Source organism: Sitophilus oryzae, unplaced genomic scaffold (genome assembly GCF_002938485.1).
Source record: "Sitophilus oryzae breed Bouriz unplaced genomic scaffold, Soryzae_2.0 scaffold_85_pilon_pilon, whole genome shotgun sequence".
In the NCBI taxonomy this organism is placed as follows: Eukaryota; Metazoa; Arthropoda; class Insecta; order Coleoptera; family Curculionidae; genus Sitophilus; species Sitophilus oryzae.
The window spans coordinates 1,896,177-1,915,351 of NW_022147483.1; the positions used below are offsets into that span (position 1 = coordinate 1,896,177).

A 19,175-nucleotide genomic window follows, 5' to 3' on the forward strand; every position below is an offset into this window, starting at 1 on the left:
CTAACCGGGAAATTTTGGTTAAAAAAACATATTCTGTAGATGAAAATAAGTAACAAAGTTCGTATAAAATGATTCGTTTCGGTGATACAGGGTGTAGAAGTTTCATATTTATTTCGTTTTTTTTTTCAAATAATTTATGAAAAATTGTCAATATTTGGATGAAAATTGGCGTCTGGGTGTTTTTTAACATGAGCAATTCGATTTTGATGTCAGTATGAGCCACACTTGCAGGAGGCGGCACCTACTTTTATTTTAACTGTTGTGAAGAGTAATAACTTTTTGTCCGTACCTGTATAAAAGTACTGAGTGAAAAAATATACATTTCCGCTGTTTTTTACGCCAAAAAGATCTCTTGGTAAAAATCTCTACGATCAAGATATTTGGAATCGAAATCATCATTGCATATCATCATTGCCAAAAAATATACAGTAGTGGCCAAAATTATAGCAACTTTTAAAATTCGAATATAAAATTGCCTACAAAGTAATATCAATTTTCCTATTGACACAAATAAAATGTTGAATCTAGATGTCTATTTTAAGGACATTAAAAGTTGATTAGTCTATTAAAAAAACGTATAATAAAATAATATGTATATTCTTGTGATAGTTTTCTAGTTCTTCTTCAGATAGTTTTTCCTCTTAGTAATATAATACAGGTACAGACAAAAAGTTACTACTCTTCAAAATAGTTAAAAAAACACGTAAATGGCGTCCCCTACATATAGGAAACGTACTAACATCTAAATCGAATTTCTCATGTCCAAAAAAAAACAGACACTAATTTTCATCTAAATATTGACGTTACTTCAGAAAGTATTTGGAAAAAACAAAATAAAAATGAAACTTTTACACCCTGTTATCTCCAAAACGAAGCCATTTTAGGATATAAATTTATACGAACTTTTTTTACTTACAGAACATGTTATCGAAGTTTCACATTTACAATTCTGACCACCCTGTATTTCCACCACTCTGAATTCTTTCCTAAATATCTTTCCACCACACTGGCTACCGATTTGATTTTTCTCTAATAAAATCGCCCCAATATTTCTAATTCTCCTCTTAAACGCGTGAGAGAAAAATAAGCGCCAATTTGTTTGTGACTGCGCCTTCTAGATGCTTGGATAAGATTTTGACGTTGCCCACCAATAATCCGCTGTGGTGTCACAAGCCCAACAACCCCCTCAACACGAGCTTCGTGGTGGAGTGCTGTAAAGACAAGGATTTCTGCAATTTGGAGCTCAGGCCTGTTCTGATGTCGACGTCGTCAGGTAATGCAAGAACACACCAGACGGCACGTTATTACTATTTATCTGTAACTTTTAATTTAGTTTCTTCTTCTCTTTTTTTTATTTCTTAGTTTTATATGATTTCTTTTTGGTGGAGAACAAGTGTATAGGTTCTGGATTTCTGGGTTTCAGTTTTTTTGGTTTAAAGAGAATGGGTTAATATGGATAGAGTTATATTTTTTAGCAGCGGTCATATATTGCAGAACTTTCTTAATCACTTGACCTTAGATCATATATATACTTACGTGGACACATAAACCCCATACGATTAGCATTAAAAACGATGTCTCCAACAACACGACATGCTATTTTCAAACCTTCTTTATTGCACTTATGAAATGTTAAGTAGGTTTCTCTTTCCCGAGGACCGTTCGTCGAACTTTCTTAATCACTTGACCTTAGATCATATATACTTACGTGGATACATAAACGCCATACGATTAGCATTAAAAACAATGTCTCCAACATCACGACATGCTATTTTCAAACATTCTTTATTGCACTTATGAAACGTTCAATAGGTTTCTCTTTCCCGAGGACCTTATTTTGCGCATGCGCATTAAAAGTTGCACGTATTTCCAAAATAATCACAATTTTATACGGTTTAGAAAGTACAAATTATACATTGTTATGGATGGATACCAACTTTCTATAATCTTATTTCCATTGTGTAACGACGATTGTTTTTTGCCTTTTTTATTTTAAAAATGGTGTATATTACTCTTTTATCGACTGCTTTTATATAGCTAAGGATGCAAGTTTGTTCAGTGAGAAGTTAATTTTAAGTTTGTGCAATTATATTTCTATTTTTTTTTTCGTTGAATTTTTTAAATACTCGTAAAAATGACTAGAAAGTGTTTGGCGTGTAGAAGTTCTAATATAAAGGTCCCCGAATTATCTTTTCATAGACAAGTAAAGTACCTATTCAATTGTTCTTTTATTTATATTAAACCACACGCATACTTTCTGGTTAGATTTCCTCAGAATATTGATGTTGGTACGGAGTGGCTAAAAGTATTTTTTATATAATTTAATTTTTGTTTACAGTAAACATTTAATTTATTGTTCAAATATATGCATTTTACAAATTAAATTTTTGAAATTAATATTCAAATTTGGCGTGTGGACGATAGGTCCTCGACAAGGATAGATAGGGTAGAAGCACCGCGTGTGTAACAAAGAAAGAAGATAAATGTAAGTCGTTGATATGTTTGCGACAGTTTCCATAGTGATTTACTTATCCACGAAAGTATATATTATGATCTAGGGCCATCACTGATCTAGTTTAAGTAATCTTTTGGCCCATCCTGTATATTACATTCATATACTCCAAACTATTGAAAACCCCCCAAAACCGTTCTCAAAACAAGGTTCTCCAAAACAAGTAAAAACTATCCACTTGAATTTTTCTAGCATTTAAAGTGTTCCTAATATTATAACAAAATTTTTATAGTTTGAAAATCAACTTCAGAATTATCAAATTTACGAGAACTATTAATAAGTGTAGATTAAATAACTTTAATTACTTATATATTATCAAAAAATCATTATTTTTTCATTATAAGAATTATTTCAATATAATTCTACATAAAATATCCAACCTATCCATATTAACCTGTACATTCTCATTTATTACTTGCTCTTTAGATCACTAGACATGTTACTTATAAAGACTATTATTAGTTTTGCCCTTAAGTGACGTAATATGATGTTGGTTACATTACGCAAAGGCAAACACGTGTCTAGGGTCGTTTCATGGTCTAAGTTTTTTTTCTTATATTTTAAAGGAACGAAATGAATGTTGCTTTAAAGTTTCTTTTATTAGAACTTTTATATTTTAAAAATTATTTAAATCAACATTCTGTTTCATTTTAAGCGCTTTTTTTTCAATTTTTTTTAAATTTACTTCTTTTGTAAATATTTTTATTATTTATTTCTTTTTTTATTTTCTATGGAGTTACTAAAGCTACTTTAATTTACTGTATTAACACAACGGCTATGCTATACTTATTTTTATAATACCCATCCTGTGGTGCAAGTAGACAATTTTATATATTTTAATTTTTATAATTTATATGTGTATATTTGGAGCATTCCTTGGTGGTAGTAGACATTATTGTATTTTATGTAGATTATATTCTTTAGTTGGTACAGCAATAAGGTTGACATGAATATACAGTGTTGTCGAAATTGTGTTTTATACAGGGTATAAATGAATTAATGCAATGCCTTTTTGATCTTTTGAACTTGTTTCTTTATCTTCTTTATTAATATTTTATGACTTATGGACACACTGTATATTTAGGTAGATAGTTTACTACTTTGCACATATACAGGGTGTAACAAAATAGTGTTCAAACTTCAGTGGGTGATAAAAATACAGATAAAAAGAAATGAAAAACGTTTCCTTTTCTTAGGGCACTTTTTGATTTATATTTATGTGTAGAATCGTTTACTGAAGTTTGGTACACCAATTTTTTACACCCTGTATAAAAAAGAACAGTATTTTTTTAGTTACTTATTTGCAAAAATTTTAGCCACACGTATATTCAATAATAAATATATTGAGTATCACTAATGTTTTAATCTTTGTACAAAAAAAGAATGATAATAATAGATTGATTGATTGTTGTTATAATTATAGATTAGGAGAAAAAAGTAGGCTTTATATATGTATATTATTGTTTATTTGTAGTTCTAATAATTAAATTGAAAACAATTGCAAAATATCGATATATTGCATCAATAGATTTATTTCTTTTTCTGCTTTAACGGGCAAAAACAATGTGGCTCAATAGGTTGATTTGTCAACTTTTTTAATGGTATTTTGCTAATGTCACATATCTCGATGTATATTTCCAGCATTTTTTGGGTTAATATTTTTTTGGTTTAATTTTAAAACGCAATGGACAAAAGTAGAATTTTTTTTCGACAACACATTTTTTTAAATTTTTTTCAGTCATAGTTTTTAACACCACTGCGTTGACCAAGCGGAGCCCAATTTGTCAGTAGTATTTTACTAACAATATGTAATACCTTTGAACAGAAACGTGGACATACTGGATTAAAAAACGGCGTTTACTGGTCTTTGAAATGACAGTTTTTATCAAATCAACAACTAATTACCATAGATAAAGGAAACAAGTTTAGATTGGAATCAAAGAATATACCTAGCTAGAAAAAGAATGGACTCTGCCATACTGAAAAATGGTCCTACAGAAGTGGCGCCATCTATTGAGTAGGGCTTGTTTTAAATGGATCGAAGCGCGGGTTTTTTAAATGAGCATATTTATTGAATTTTACTCTAAAATAGATAATTAAATTTGATTATTAAATCTTATTTTTACACAAATTCAACAATGTAATAACAAGTATCGTTGTGATGTGTAAAAAATAAGATTTAACAGTATAATTTATACAATTATTAAATAAAATTAAAGCCAAACATGTGTAAATATTATTTATTTAAAGTTTTTATTTATAAGTCAAATATTTAAACATCGTTTATTATAATAAAACAAGACCAACGTAATACGCCCAAAGTTTTGTAAATGGAGTAAATATAAATAGGTACTTAAATGATGGCAAATATAAAAGAATTACATTATATTTTTAGGGCCACAAACAAAAGGAATTGTCTAATTAAAACACATATAACAAATTATAGTTTGAAAAACGTTTTGATATCATTTTTGATAATATTATGATTAGAGCTATGATAACGACAATATTTTTTGAGAATTTGACAATAGTATGACAATGGCCGTTGGAAACTATGGAAACTACAAAAAAATTCTGACTTAACGCCATCTGGCAATAACTAGTAGCAACTTCTTAACCTAAAAATTAATTATTGCACTACCACCTAGCGCCTGAGGCTGGAACTATTTTATTTGAAATTTCCGTGGAAACGGTGGAACCGCTTTTGCTATTTCACTTTCCCACCCCGGATTGGAATGTTCTGCTAGCCGCCAAAATTTATAATTATTGTTTTGGGGTGCATACGTTGTACGGGATCTGGCGCTGCTATAGCTGTTGCTAAGAACAACCGTAAACAAGAACAGGAACATAGTTAAAAGAAAATAATCTTCTATTAAGATAGATATGAAACTTAATAGTAAAATTTTGGGTCAAAGCGCCCCTCCGTGTTCTTAGTAGAGACTACGTTTAACCCAGCGCCTTCGCCTTTTCTGCTGTAAATATTTTTTATCTTTATATTTGATTTCAAAGGATTTAGTTTTAAAGTTACACTGATATATTAGTATATCAGACTAACTTTAATAAAACATAAGAATATATATATATTTTACAGTTTATTAAATATAAATTTTGACTACAAGGTATAAAGTAAATCACAATATTTGATAAAATTTATAAGTATACCATTTTTACAGTTAATAAATAATAAAACTATTTCTGACTATGATATTTAAAATTTAGATAGATAGAATATTAAAAAACATACCGGTATTTGCAGACGCAGGCCCTAATTCAATAAAAACCAAAATTTTTCCTGCGAAAATCGGGCTTTTTTCACAGAAAAGGTATTTTTTGATTTATCAACAATCATTGTTAAGTTGACAATATACGGGGTGTTTTCTAATTAGTCTAAAAAATAGTGGTGTGATTCCTCATGTGTTCTTAAAACAATTTTTATATAACCATTAGGTCCAAAGTATTTCCTTTCTGATCTACAGGGTGTTAAAAATTAAAAAAAATCGATATTTTGCTTAACATAAATGGTACACTACTGCTTTTTTAAAGAAAATATATTTTTTTCTTGACTGGCCATCCTTTTTCAACAAAACTGATCTTTTGAGTTTTTCTTGTTCATCAAACGGTTGCCGAGAAAAAAATAAATATACTTATTAAGAGTCCGCCTTAAGCTGTTTTCTAACGATTTTTTATTTTTTAGATTAGTTAGGAAACACCCTGTATATGCATATCACAGGCAACCAAATAAACTAGTAACCTCTAAAAATTATTTTTCCTACCACTAGCGACGTACCGTGTTTTTAGTGAGTACTAAATTATTTTATCAAAATTTCACCATATAAGTTTCAGGTACGAACAGAATAATTTTCTCACCCAAGTCAGAATCTTCAAAAATATAAAATCTTTCAAAATTTAACCGTCCTCGTTGAAAAAATACCGAAAGTGTTCAAAGCGTCCAAAGTAATTATTGCTATCTTGTGAGTTTAATTTAAATTTTATTTACTCAAACCCGTGATAATTGTGAAAAAGTGGCATTAAAAACTTAAAAAGCTGTGTGAACTGTGAACTGCAAAAAGCATCGTGGATCGTGGCATAACGTCGGTTTTCAATGTTTCATAGGTTTTTCCTTATATAAAAAAAGGTTCTTATATGCAACACACTATATTTTATTTAAAAAATTAAAAGAAAATAATAAATTTGAATAAATAATATTTGGCGACATAATTCCGGAAAAAAGCCGAACCGCTCCGAAATTATCAAACGCTTTGGAGAGCGACCGTTGTAAGAATAGCGCTAAATAGTGTTTACATTTTCCTTATGGGCACTTTCCAATCTAACCTTGTATTCCTTCCTTTATCTATGCTAATAACATTTTTATTTTGATATTGTAGAAATTATTATTTGATCATTCTAATTTTTCTAGGTTAGTTTCTACTTTTATCCATTGCTTCACTTTTACGTCTTACCTTCTTCACCCAAAATCAAACAGGTTATACCGATATATTTTATCTTTATAGATGTTTCGATAACGAGAAATTCCCTGACGTCATATCCGACGCCAACAAGCATCTCACCTACTGTAACGTCAACGGGTCAGACAACGACATCTACTACGTCACGTCCTGTTGCGACAGTGCCGATTACTGCAACGAGATGGCGCTGCCGCGTATCGTGTTAGGCCAGTTGAACAAGTCGGAAGCAGAAGGTCAGCACACGTCATGTGGGCTTTCGGAAATCTTTGTCTTGTCCGATTATTATCGATCAATGGGTCATCATCGAGTTTTGACGTTACTTTCGTTGTCAGTGGTCAAAAAAAAATTGTGTCATTCGTAGCGACGACTGGTAGTATTTCGATGTATGTACAGGGTAGTTCAATTTGGACGCTTGGAGATAGACGAAAACTAATATCGGTTCCTGGAGCTCAATTTTTATCAAAAACATGACTGTGAAAACCGCACGTCGATATCTGTTACCGTTTCGGAGTTACGATTTTTTTTTCAAAAATAAGCATTTTTAACAAATCACTGTAACTTTTTAGCTATGGAAAATTTTGTATTTTTATGAAAACATTTCCAAAGCTCCTTTTTACATAGAATGGTTTAAGGATATATTTTTTAAAATTAATAATTTAAGAGTTATCAACAGAAAATTTGATTTTTTTATTTGGGACACTCTGTATATTTTTAATTAACTGAAAAAAAAATTAAAATTACCTTTCCAAAAATATAGCATACTTGATATTTTCTTAGCCCCCTTCGAAATACAGAATTTTTAAAAGTTTGCCACTTTTAACTAGTAGGCTTTGGACCCCTTATGGATGATCTGCCACTAATAGAACTCGGAAACATATTTTTCCAGCAAGACGAGGCACCACCTCAGAACGCTGAAATTATTAGCAAATTTTATAGCCAATTTTGCAAATAATTGAATAGTTAACCAAGATCCCAGCCGTTGGCCATCGAGACCGCCGGTCTTAGTGCCTATGGATTTTTATCTTTGCGGAAGAATAAAGGTTCTTGTTTTTAAATTGCCCGTATAAGACAAGAATTAGAAGTACTTATCGGTTATGCGACTATCTTTCACCCTACTGAGTTAATGAATTCCGCAAAAAATGCGTCGAACACCTGTAGCAAAATCTCATGTCTTGGTTTGCTATTACTTTTTATTGTTATTAGATATAGTTTATGTGTGTTGATGTTGATAAATGTAGTTTAAATTGTTGTAAAATTCTGTATTTCTCATTGCAAATATTATTTTCGTTTTAATTGCTGCTCACAGCTAGAATTTTTTTGTATTACATACAGCCGGCGCCGTTCAAAGCCTACTTATTCAAAGTGAGCGAATTTTTAAAAACTCTAAATCTCGAAGAGGAATCGAGAAAAATATCAAGTATGCTATAGTTTTTGAAAGGTAATTTTAAATTATTTTCAATGAATTAAAAATATATAGGGTGTCCTATATAAAAAATCAAATTTTCTGTTTATATTTCTTAAATTATTACTTTAAAAAAATTATACTTAAACCAGTAAATTCTACGTAAAAAGGTGCTATGGAAATGTTTTCACAAAAATACAAAATTTTCCATAGCAAAAAAGTTACAGCAATTTGTTAAAAATGCACATTTTTGAAAAACACCCCGTAACTCCGAAACGGTACCAGATATCGATGTACGGTTTTTACCATCATGTTTTTGATAAAAATTGAGCTCCAGAAACCGATATTAGTTTTCGTTTATCTCCTACAGGAAAGGGAGTTTGCCTTTAAAAGCGTCCAATTTGGTTCACCCTGTACATCGCAATTCTACCAGGCGTCGCTGGTCATTCGTATCCATACTTTCATCCCTCAGTGCGTTGTTCGTCTTTTTTTGTCTTTGGTCAGTCTTGTTTTGTCCCACAGCAATGGAGTGATATGATCAAAGGGGTGCATCCTGTGTCATGGGGATTATCATATTAGAGTGGCTTCATTGATTTTTGAAAATTTTAAAATAATTTTAATTACGAGATAAACTTGATATTATACCGGGTGTTTTTCAAAAGTGGCTCACCCCTATAACTTTATTTTTTTTCAGGATCAAAAACAACGAATTTTGGCATTTATGTATGTATATGACAGTTTCGGTCACTTCCTGTTTCACCGGAAATGACTACAAATTTTGATTTTTAAATGGTACCCTCGGTATTTTTTTAAATGTCGATTTTTTTATCGGAAAAAATAAAAATGTTACAGGGGTGAGCCACTTTTGAAACACCCCTGGTATCGTACACCTCAAATTAAAATGTTTTATTTACTCCCCTATGTTAAATATACAGGGTGGTCCGAACTGTATTCCGGAAAATTCGGCAGCATATTCTGCAGATAAAAATAAGTAAAAAAGTTCGTATAAATGTATGTCCAAAAATACTTAGTTTCGGAGATACAGGGTGTAGAAGTTTCATTTTTATTTCGATTTTTTCCAAATAATTTCTGAAGTAACGTCAATACCTGGGTGAAAATTGGTGTCTGGGAGTTTTTTGGCATGAGAAATTTGATTTTGATGTCCATAAAGGAGGGTCCACATTTAGTAACATGTTATATAACATTGCTATTTAACAAGCTACATGTAACATGTTAAAAAACCGGGAGCCGTCCACATTATAGTTTTCGTAGTCATGAATCGTTTTGGCGAGAAAGAGGTTCAGCTCGCAGCAGCGGCGTGCGTAATTAATTTTGAACTAAGGGAAAGAAAGTCGAGAAAAAAAGCGGTTTTGAGTCCGCCATAGCCTACCAGCAAGATCTAGATACAGTTGAACTCAATTAGCTTATCTTTTCAATACTTGCCTCGGCTGTTTCTCGTGGTGTGTTTCTGTCTTTTAAAAACATTAATAATTTACAGTACGTCTCGTCTGCTGGATCTGTGTCTATGAAAGGAATGCGGACAAAAAACATTTAAATAAACAGCAATATATTCTATACGTGGATTTGACGAGTGCGTCACCGCAAATCGCTCCGCCCACTCATTTTATTGGCTACTTGCAAATTTGTCGAATTTTTATTGATGGGACGCGTCGTCTATTTTTTACGAAAAACATCGAGAGAATATCGTTTCCCCTCTCACGGATACCCCGTAGCTACAGAACGAACAGAGGTACTGTAAAAGCAAAAGCAAACCATTTTGAATTATCCACTTCATCTAAACCATGCAGTTCCTTATTTGCATTTCTTTTGTTCCCGCTGGAACTGGCCTATTAGATTACGCATTTTTTCTCAACTTTTTCTGTTTCCAAATACATACTATGAAATGAAAATCGCTGTCATTTTATATGGAAAATTATATGGGGAATGTCATCGATCGTCATGTCCAAGCCAACTTACTTGCTACTACTGCCATTACGCTGACGAGTATTTGACACGCATCAAAAGATGGTTACGCAAGGCGTTTCCTGTCATGAGCTTTTCTGTGACTGAAAAGCCCGATACGTGATGTTATCTCTTTTCCGCACTCCGGACATTCAAAAATCTCATTACTGTGTTGCCTCTTTACCTTTTGGTTGTCGTTATTAACTGAATTTACCAAGCCAACTGGACGGGAGGCCGACGGGACACAGTTTTTTTTTCGATCATACGGTATTATTGACCAGTAAATAAACAAACCAATCAGCTCATCACACTAAGATTCTGTCGCGCACGTCCCTGAAAATATAAGCGGCTAAACTAGATATTTAGGAAAATTGGACGCGTATTCTGCAGATAAAAATAAGTAAAAATGTTCGTATAAATGTATGTCCCAAAAAACTTAGTTTCGGAGATACAGGGTGTAGAAGTTTCATTTTTATTTCGATTTGTTCCAAATAATTTCTGAAGTAACGTCAATACCTGGGTGAAAATTGGTGTCTGGGTGTTTTTTGGCATGAGAAATTTGATTTTGATGTCCGTAAGACTCCTATTTATAGGGGGCGCCACCTACACGTGTTTTAACTGTTTTAAAGAGTAATAACTTTTCGTCCGTACCTGTATAAAACTACCGAGTGAAAAAATATACATTTCCGTAACTTTTTACGTAAAAAATGTTTCTTGGTAAAAATCGCTACGAGCAACCGTTCTGAAGATATTTAGAACGGAAGTAGTCAATACATGTAATTATATTGACTAAAAATAAACACGTTGAATAGATAGTTATTTGACTGAAATAATAAATTTGGGAAATTTTTATTTCTTTATATTAATCATAAATTTTTCTACGAAAAAAATATGATAAAACAGTTTCTGTAGAACTTTTGGCACAAAAACATTTAAAATTTATGATTTCAGTCTAATAACTATTTAATCAACATGTTTAATATATGTCAATGATGACAGGTATTGATAACTTCGATTCCAAATATCTCAAGAACCATTACTCATTTACCAAGAGACCTTTTTTACGTAAAAAATGTCGCAAATGTGTATTTTTTTACTCAGTAGTTTTATACAGGTACCGACGAAAAGTTATTATTCTTCAAACCAGTTAGAAAATATGTAGGTGGCGCCCTCTACAAGTAGGAGTCATATTGACATCAAAATCAAATTTCTCATATCAAAAAACTCCCAGATACAAATTTTCATCCAAATATTGACGTTACTTCATAAAATATTTGGAAAAAATCGAAATAAAAATAAATCTTCTACACCCTGTATCTCCGAAACTAAGCATTTGGGACATACATTTATACGAACTTTTTTACTTATTTTTATTTGCAGAGTATGCTGCCGAAGTTTCCGGAATTCAGTTCGGACCATCCTGTATAAAAAAATGAAGCCATTTTATATATGATATCTATTAAATTGATGGTTCATATATTTTTAATTCATTGCTAGTAAACTTAATGATTTTTAGGGTATCTATATAGTATTATAGAGAACAGCATGAAAAAATATGATATTTTAGTCCATTACTAGGGTAAGATAAGTAATTTTTGTAAACGATGAAAATTGTGCATATTTACGTATTATATTTAAAAATATTTTCTGATTTTTCTTTATATATATTTAGAAATTACTATGAGTATGTTCTTTGGGAGCTTATTTTAATATTCCTGCATGCTTTGGGCTGTGCTTCTGTACCTTAATGCTTTTCTTGTGCTTATTTTGCATTTGGAATGCTTTACTACTTGTAAATATAACTTTTTTCATGTTTTTTTTAACAGCAAAATATTTATATGATCAAAATTATGATTTAGGTTCAAAAGGGACGTTTTTTACTGGTCTTCAAACGGCTCTGTTGATAGTGGTGCCCACTCTTGTCATATGCGTGTTGGTAATATTCGCATACTGCTTTGTGACGTCGAACTACAAGAAGAGGGGGTTGCATCATCATTTGAGACATGGAGATGACAGTATTGAAGCACCTGATCATCCCATTCTCAATAAGGGTGTCAGTTTGAAGCATATGATCGAAATGACAACTAGCGGAAGTGGTTCAGGTAACAAAAACGTTGATGTAGGACTTTGAATATACAGTAATAGCAAAACATTTTTCGATGCACGTCATCGATCACATCGACATTGACAGTAAAGTCTGTAAACCTGACTGAATGAAATTTTGGCAAAAATGTTTAATTTTGTTGTATAATTTAAGATACCGAGCAGCTCTTCGTTTTACCACAGATTAAGTATACTATATGTATACAGATAAAAATCTTATCCCTAATTCGTGGTACGAAAATTGTCTTTTATGACGATGTGCAAACGAGTAAAATTTCCTGTGCGCAAAAATAATCTTGCGTAAATAATAATAAACAGCGTAATAGAGAGATATCGCTAAACAGAATAGCTTGCATGGACGTTAATAAGGCCAGGTGTTATTTCTTTTACGTGAGGTGGTATTAACTCTCTTCATTTATAGTTATCGGATCGGAAAGAATTCTGTTCGCGTCGCGTCCGCTATTTAAACTTAACCTAACTTTCAATTTAAAACTTTGAAATTGTTTTGTTTACTAGGTATTTTAAAACTAAAGGGCTGAAGTGCTTATTTTCAGTGCTTTATTGTTCAACGTCTGCCAGTGGGTTTAGGGCAACAAGCAACAAATTCTCTTAGAAGGGCTAAGTCGTCATCTACTGTAAACCTAAGCCTCCTTATAGGTTCTTTAATATTGGAAGAGGTGGAATCCATATTTTGGGCCATATTTATTTAATTAAAACTAATCCCAGCTACTTAAATATCAAATTACCTAATAAAACTAAAGTAATAATTCTAAACAATTCAAACATAACCTAAAATAATTGATCTCGCCGGCCGGCCCCGCGGGCTCCAATTGTCTAATACCCGCACATGCCCATTTAAGCAATTTTTAAACGTTATTTAGAAATAGCGCTTGGTGTAATTGATCCGCAAATTACGTCAGGCGGTAACGTCATTAGCGGGCGTTGCGTTAAAAATTGACTCGCGCATATCGTAACCATGATAAGGTACGCGTAAATACTGCATTACGCTATTCGGTTTTCCGATATCTCTCTAATAACTGTGCCGGTCAGACGCTGTGCACAATTTTAGAGGCCATAAGTGGGCGTGCTATGTGCGCAAACTAGTAACCTAATTAGTGCCCGATTCCGAAAATTGGAACCACGACAAACAATAAAGAAAAAACAAAGTTTATAATCTGTGGTTTTACTTTATAGAGCAAATGATTGTAACAGATGTTTTATTTAGATTAAAGCTGCAAAAATTAGTTTAAACCGAATTTTATTATCGCTATGTTGGTCACATTGCGCCGTGTTCAGCAACGTTGTCGTTTATTATTTATTTTATTAATATCGAGTTGTTGTTGAATCTTTGTGAGCAATTCTCGTTTTTTTTGCCTATTTTCATAGTTTTTTTTAAATTGTACTTTCAAGCACAAAAAGTTCTTTTAAGAACTAAATTTTAGAGTTTTTGAATTGCATTTCTTCAAATTGTGGTAATGAAGGTTCTTTATTACCCTTGACTGCATTCAGAAAAGTAAGTTTGATTGATAAGCACCATATACCACTTTCAAAGTTATTTTTCTACGTTAATTTTTATTAAATTCGGTTATTATTAGTTTGTGCATTAATAGCACCCTCTTGCTTGTTATTCCCGCTTAGGGCATTGCAAGATGTACATCAATAAATAAATAACCAATAATTAACGCTTATAATAATCTTCATAATGCACTAGTTTTTGTCAATATGTAATAAGTAAAATAAGCTAGAAAACAAATAAATCAATTAATCGCTAAAATATTAGTTATTAAGATAAAAATAAAACGTGAAACTGTTTAAAAGATGATATAATATGTTGTTCGTCAATTTTAAATTAAGATTTATCTCATAAATCCATCACAATCTGGCAGCGCTGTCGCCATCGCTTGTCACTCAAAGTTTATCACGTGCATCGGAATTTGTTTTGCGATTACCATAGTTAATTACAACTCTCTTATGCGCGAAGTCTAGCTAGGAGCATATCATAGATTAAAAAAAAACAATTAACAAAAAAATATACAAAATATAAATGTTATTTTCTTTTTGTCAGGGTTGCCACTGCTGGTACAGCGATCTATAGCTCGTCAAATACAGCTGATCGATATTATCGGTCAAGGACGTTTTGGTGAAGTCTGGAGGGGCAGGTGGAGGGGCGAAAATGTAGCTGTCAAAATATTCAGCTCTCGCGAGGAACGATCCTGGTTTAGGGAGGCTGAGATTTATCAGACGGTGATGCTGAGACATGAAAACATTCTGGGATTCATTGCAGCAGATAATAAAGGTACGACATATTATTTTTCAAGTATTTTACAGATAAACATGGTACTGTGACTGTGACGATTGTTCTCATTCAGTTCCTCCAACACGACTTATTGTTTACCCACAGTTCCAAATAACTAGATTGTTTTTAATACAGAGTACTAGGCTAGGCAATAAAAATATTGTTTATTTTAGATAATGGTACGTGGACTCAACTGTGGCTCATCACCGACTACCACGAGCACGGCTCACTCTTCGATTTTCTGGGCAGGAACACTTTGGACACGGGCAGCATGATCAGGATGGCCCTGTCCATTGCTACTGGTCTTGCCCACCTTCACATGGACATCATGGGCACGCAAGGTAATAGAAATACCTTATTTTTTAACAATTTCCTGTTTAAATTTCTAATTTAATCCATAAATCCGGAGTAATAAATAACATTTCAGAATTTTATGAGTGAATTACCGTTGCTCTGTTGTTTAAGATTCGTTTTTCAGACTGTATTATTTGTTTTTGACAAAAAAAATCATTAATGTTTGGTTTGTGTTACAGGAAAGCCCGCTATTGCTCATAGAGATTTGAAATCGAAAAACATCCTCGTCAAATCCAACGGCACCTGCGCCATTGGCGATCTTGGATTGGCCGTTAGACATGACGTCACCACGGATACGGTGGACATCCCTTTGAATAATAGGGTTGGCACCAAGCGATACATGGCACCAGAGGTAAGTAATTATATTTTATTATTATATATTGTTATTTATATATTTATTGATGTACAGTTTAGAACACCACAAGTGGTAGTATCAAGTAAGAGGGTGCCATTAATGCACAAACTAATAATGACAGAATTTACTAAAAACTAATGTAGAAATAACTTTGAAAGTGGTATAATCTACTTACCAATCAAACTTACTTCTCTGACTGCAATCAAGGGTAATAAAGCACCTTTATTGTCACGTTCTCGTTCAAAATAGTTTATCAGGGAAGCAACAAGCTCTTAGCTTCGACTGTTTAAATGCTTCAGAATATTTTCAACACGCAATTTCAAGAAATGCAATACAAAAACTCGAAAATTTAGTTCTTGAAAGAACTGTTCGTGCTTAAAACTACAATTTTAAAAAAAAGACTATAAAAATAGGCAAAACCCGAGAATGACTCACAAAGATTCAACAACAACACGATATTATACAAAATAATGACTGACATTATGATAATTGTTAAATAATAAACGACGACGTTGCTGAACACGGCACAATGTGACCAACATAGTGATAATAAAATTCGGTTTAAACTAATTTCTGCAGCTTTAATCTAAATAAAATATCTATTACAATCATTTGCTCTATAAAGTAAAATGAAGAGCTGCTCGGTATCTTCAATTATACCACAAATTTAAACATTTTTGCCGAAATTTAATTTAGTCAGGTTTATAGGCTTTAGTGTCAATTGATGACGTGCATCGGAAAATGATTTGCGATTACTGTACATTGTATTATTGTTGTATTATTTATAGGTTTTGGATGAAACCATGAACATAGACCAGTTCGATTCATTCAAACGGGCCGATGTGTACGCTTTGGGGCTGATTTTCTGGGAGATAGCCCGGCGCTGTAACGTGGGCGGTATCTTTGACGAGTACCAGCTGCCCTTCTTCGATGCGGTACCGTCGGACCCCACCATCGAAGAAATGCGACGGTAAGTACAGCATATTTTCTCTATATTATTTTTCCGTGTTGCTTCTATATAGTTAGATAATTCTGTAGTTCATATCAAATAAACTTTTAGTCACGTGATTAAGCTTGTAGAATGTAGAATGAGTAAAAGGGGGGGTTAATCATTTACGACCTTAAAGATCTATTGTACCTCCCTTACTTGAGTCATCACACAATCTATAACCCATCATACCCCTGTTGTAGAGGGGACAGGGTATTTCCCATCCTCCTCTGACAACAGTTCTTCCTCCGAGGGTACACACCCTGCCACGGTTGGAGTTTGGCCCTCCGTGCCGCTCTTCACAGTCGAGGAGCTTGCCTCCGGCTGAGGAACCCGTGAGGTGGAGGATCTGTCTCCATTTTCTCCACCTCTTTAACTTTGTCTCTCCTTAGACCTGATACCGGTGTTGTCCCGTATCTATAATAGAGGATATGTCTCTCTTTCTCTATTGCCTCCTTGGATTTGAGGTCAATTCCTATTGTGAGGACCTGACCATGACCCTCCTCCCTCGAGTTGATGACTCGCCAACTCGGTGTCCTTACATTGAAGTTCTGACCTTGGATAAGGCTAAGCAGGTAGGTGGTGTCTTTCCCCTTGCTCCTCGGCAGAAAGACCGTTATGGCCGACCCTTTAGCGATGTTTTCTCCGTTCACTGCAACCAGTTCCGGCCCTTGCCAATGTTTAAGCTTAGGTGCGATTTCCACCAACCAATTCGCCGATTCTTGAGATACACAATCTATGAGGATCATGCCCACCCGAAAGTGTATCCCCGCAAAACGCAGCTGACCCACATTTTGTAGATCGTTGTGTTGCAATCCGATCCCCACTACTTCGTCCAGTATAACCTGTTCTACAGACGTTTGCTGGTCGGTGGTCAGAGCAACCTCTGGGAAATCCTTTGGCAGCACCGCCATTTTCACTTGTCCAGCAATAGCGACAAAGCTGATGATACGTCTCTGCTTGCCGGAGAAGAAGTGAGAGGTTCTCGCTTCCTCTCTTACCCTTTGATGGAGATGAGTTAGGTTGTTTCTTGGTTTCTTTACTCTTCTCTTTTTGGAGGAGTGTTTTGTCTATCTCCGTGTTTCTGCTCCGCTAAGACCTACTCTCAGGGGATCGTCTAACTCGCCTGGTTGACCCAGGCCGGGTAGACGGAACTGTAGCGTATGTCGCTTATTGGGTCTAGAGGCAAGCTCCCGACCCTTGCTGGAGAATGTGGTAGCTTGTGTGCCACTTGTGGAGGATGATCCCAAGCAAGTGTCAGCCGCCCCTCCTGTAGTTTCCTTTGGATTTGGTCCCTTGGAACTTTCATTTGTAATGTTCCCAGTGTCGCTAGGGGACTTCCCCACAGCTTCACCGGTGGTGTTTTTAATACTAGATCCCATAGTGTTCCCACGAGTCGCTAGGGATAGCCGGTCCACTTCTACAGAGCCCCGCATGCAGAAGTAAGGGGTAAATACAAGGGGGTGCCCCCTGATGCCCCAAGGTTGAGGCACAGAATATCTAGCTACGCAACAGAAGCCTCGTTACATGTATAAAATCGTAGGTCTCAAAAGGAGACAGGCTTTAAAAGCCTGTCTCCAAATCAGATATTTTGATGCGGTAGTTTCACTACTACATAACAGAGGGCGATAAATTTAAAAGAAAACAGTTTTCTACAAACGAAATTTAAAAGAATTTTATGCAGTGTTGCCATTGTGTAATTTATATTATAATATTTCCTGATAAAGTCTAGCTTCAAATTTGCTACATCATTTAAACATATTAAAATAGATTAGAGCTCTTTTTTCAAACGTTTAAGTATTTAACTCGCCATGTTAGTTGGAGTTAAATCTTACGAGCTGAATTATATATATAAAATCACTTCCTGACGTTTGATTCTAACTGAATCCTGAATTTTGATTGTAATTCGGCGTCAACATAATAAGTATTGTTCTACTATTATGACACCATTTCCTGACGTTCGATTGTGTTCATACCGTATGATCGGGAAAAAACGGCGTTAGCGATGGCTATGAAATGAAAATCGCTGTCATTTTATGTGTAAATTTATATGGGAAATGTCATCGATCGTCTATTCCCAGCCAACTGGACGCCGTTTTTTCGGTATCGTACGGTATTTGATATATACTTGCGTATTTTTCATGACATTGCAATATATGGTACCATGAAGCATATCAAGTGATACCGTAATATTGTACCTTATTACGATACATGGCGTTCGATTGGGCTTAAACTTGGTATATTACGTATCTTCAGAGATATTGTAATATTATGGTACCATGAAGCGTATCAAGAGGTACCATAATAGTACATAGAGGTACCATATACGATAGAGGTACCATATACGATACCATTTCCTGGCGTGCGATTGGACTTATACTTGGTATAGTAAGTATCTTCGATGACATTGTAATATGATGGTACTATGATGCATATAAAGTGGTACCTTAATATAGTACCATATTACGATACCACTCCCTGACGTTCGATTGGGCTCATATTTGATTATACTTGCGTATTTTTGATGACATTACAATATTATGGTACCATGAAGCATATCAAGGGGTACCATAATGTAGTACCATATTACGATACCATTTCCTGGCGTTTGATTGAGCTTAAACTTTGTATACTACGTAATTTCGGTAACATCGTAATATGATGGCACCATGGAGCAAATAAATTGGTACCTTCTATAGTACCATATTATGATACCACTTTCTGACGTTCATTTGGG

The 19,175-nt window shown here is 33.8% G+C and overlaps 1 protein-coding gene across 2 annotated transcripts in view; it reads left to right on the forward strand.

The window, feature by feature from the left end:
• LOC115890101 (TGF-beta receptor type-1) overlaps positions 1-19,175 on the forward strand; it is a 33,118-nt gene that overhangs the window by 11,891 nt on the left and 2,052 nt on the right. Inside the window, exons 3-8 of one of the 2 annotated variants that reach the window (XM_030910242.1) lie at positions 7,024-7,211; positions 12,202-12,444; positions 14,511-14,741; positions 14,915-15,082; positions 15,275-15,447; positions 16,239-16,420. In XM_030910242.1, coding sequence (XP_030766102.1) covers positions 7,024-7,211; positions 12,202-12,444; positions 14,511-14,741; positions 14,915-15,082; positions 15,275-15,447; positions 16,239-16,420 — 1,185 coding nt within the window. Of the gene's footprint in view, positions 1-1,118; positions 1,274-7,023; positions 7,212-12,201; positions 12,445-14,510; positions 14,742-14,914; positions 15,083-15,274; positions 15,448-16,238; positions 16,421-19,175 lie in introns of both variants that reach the window. The other variant, XM_030910243.1, reaches the window with a different exon arrangement.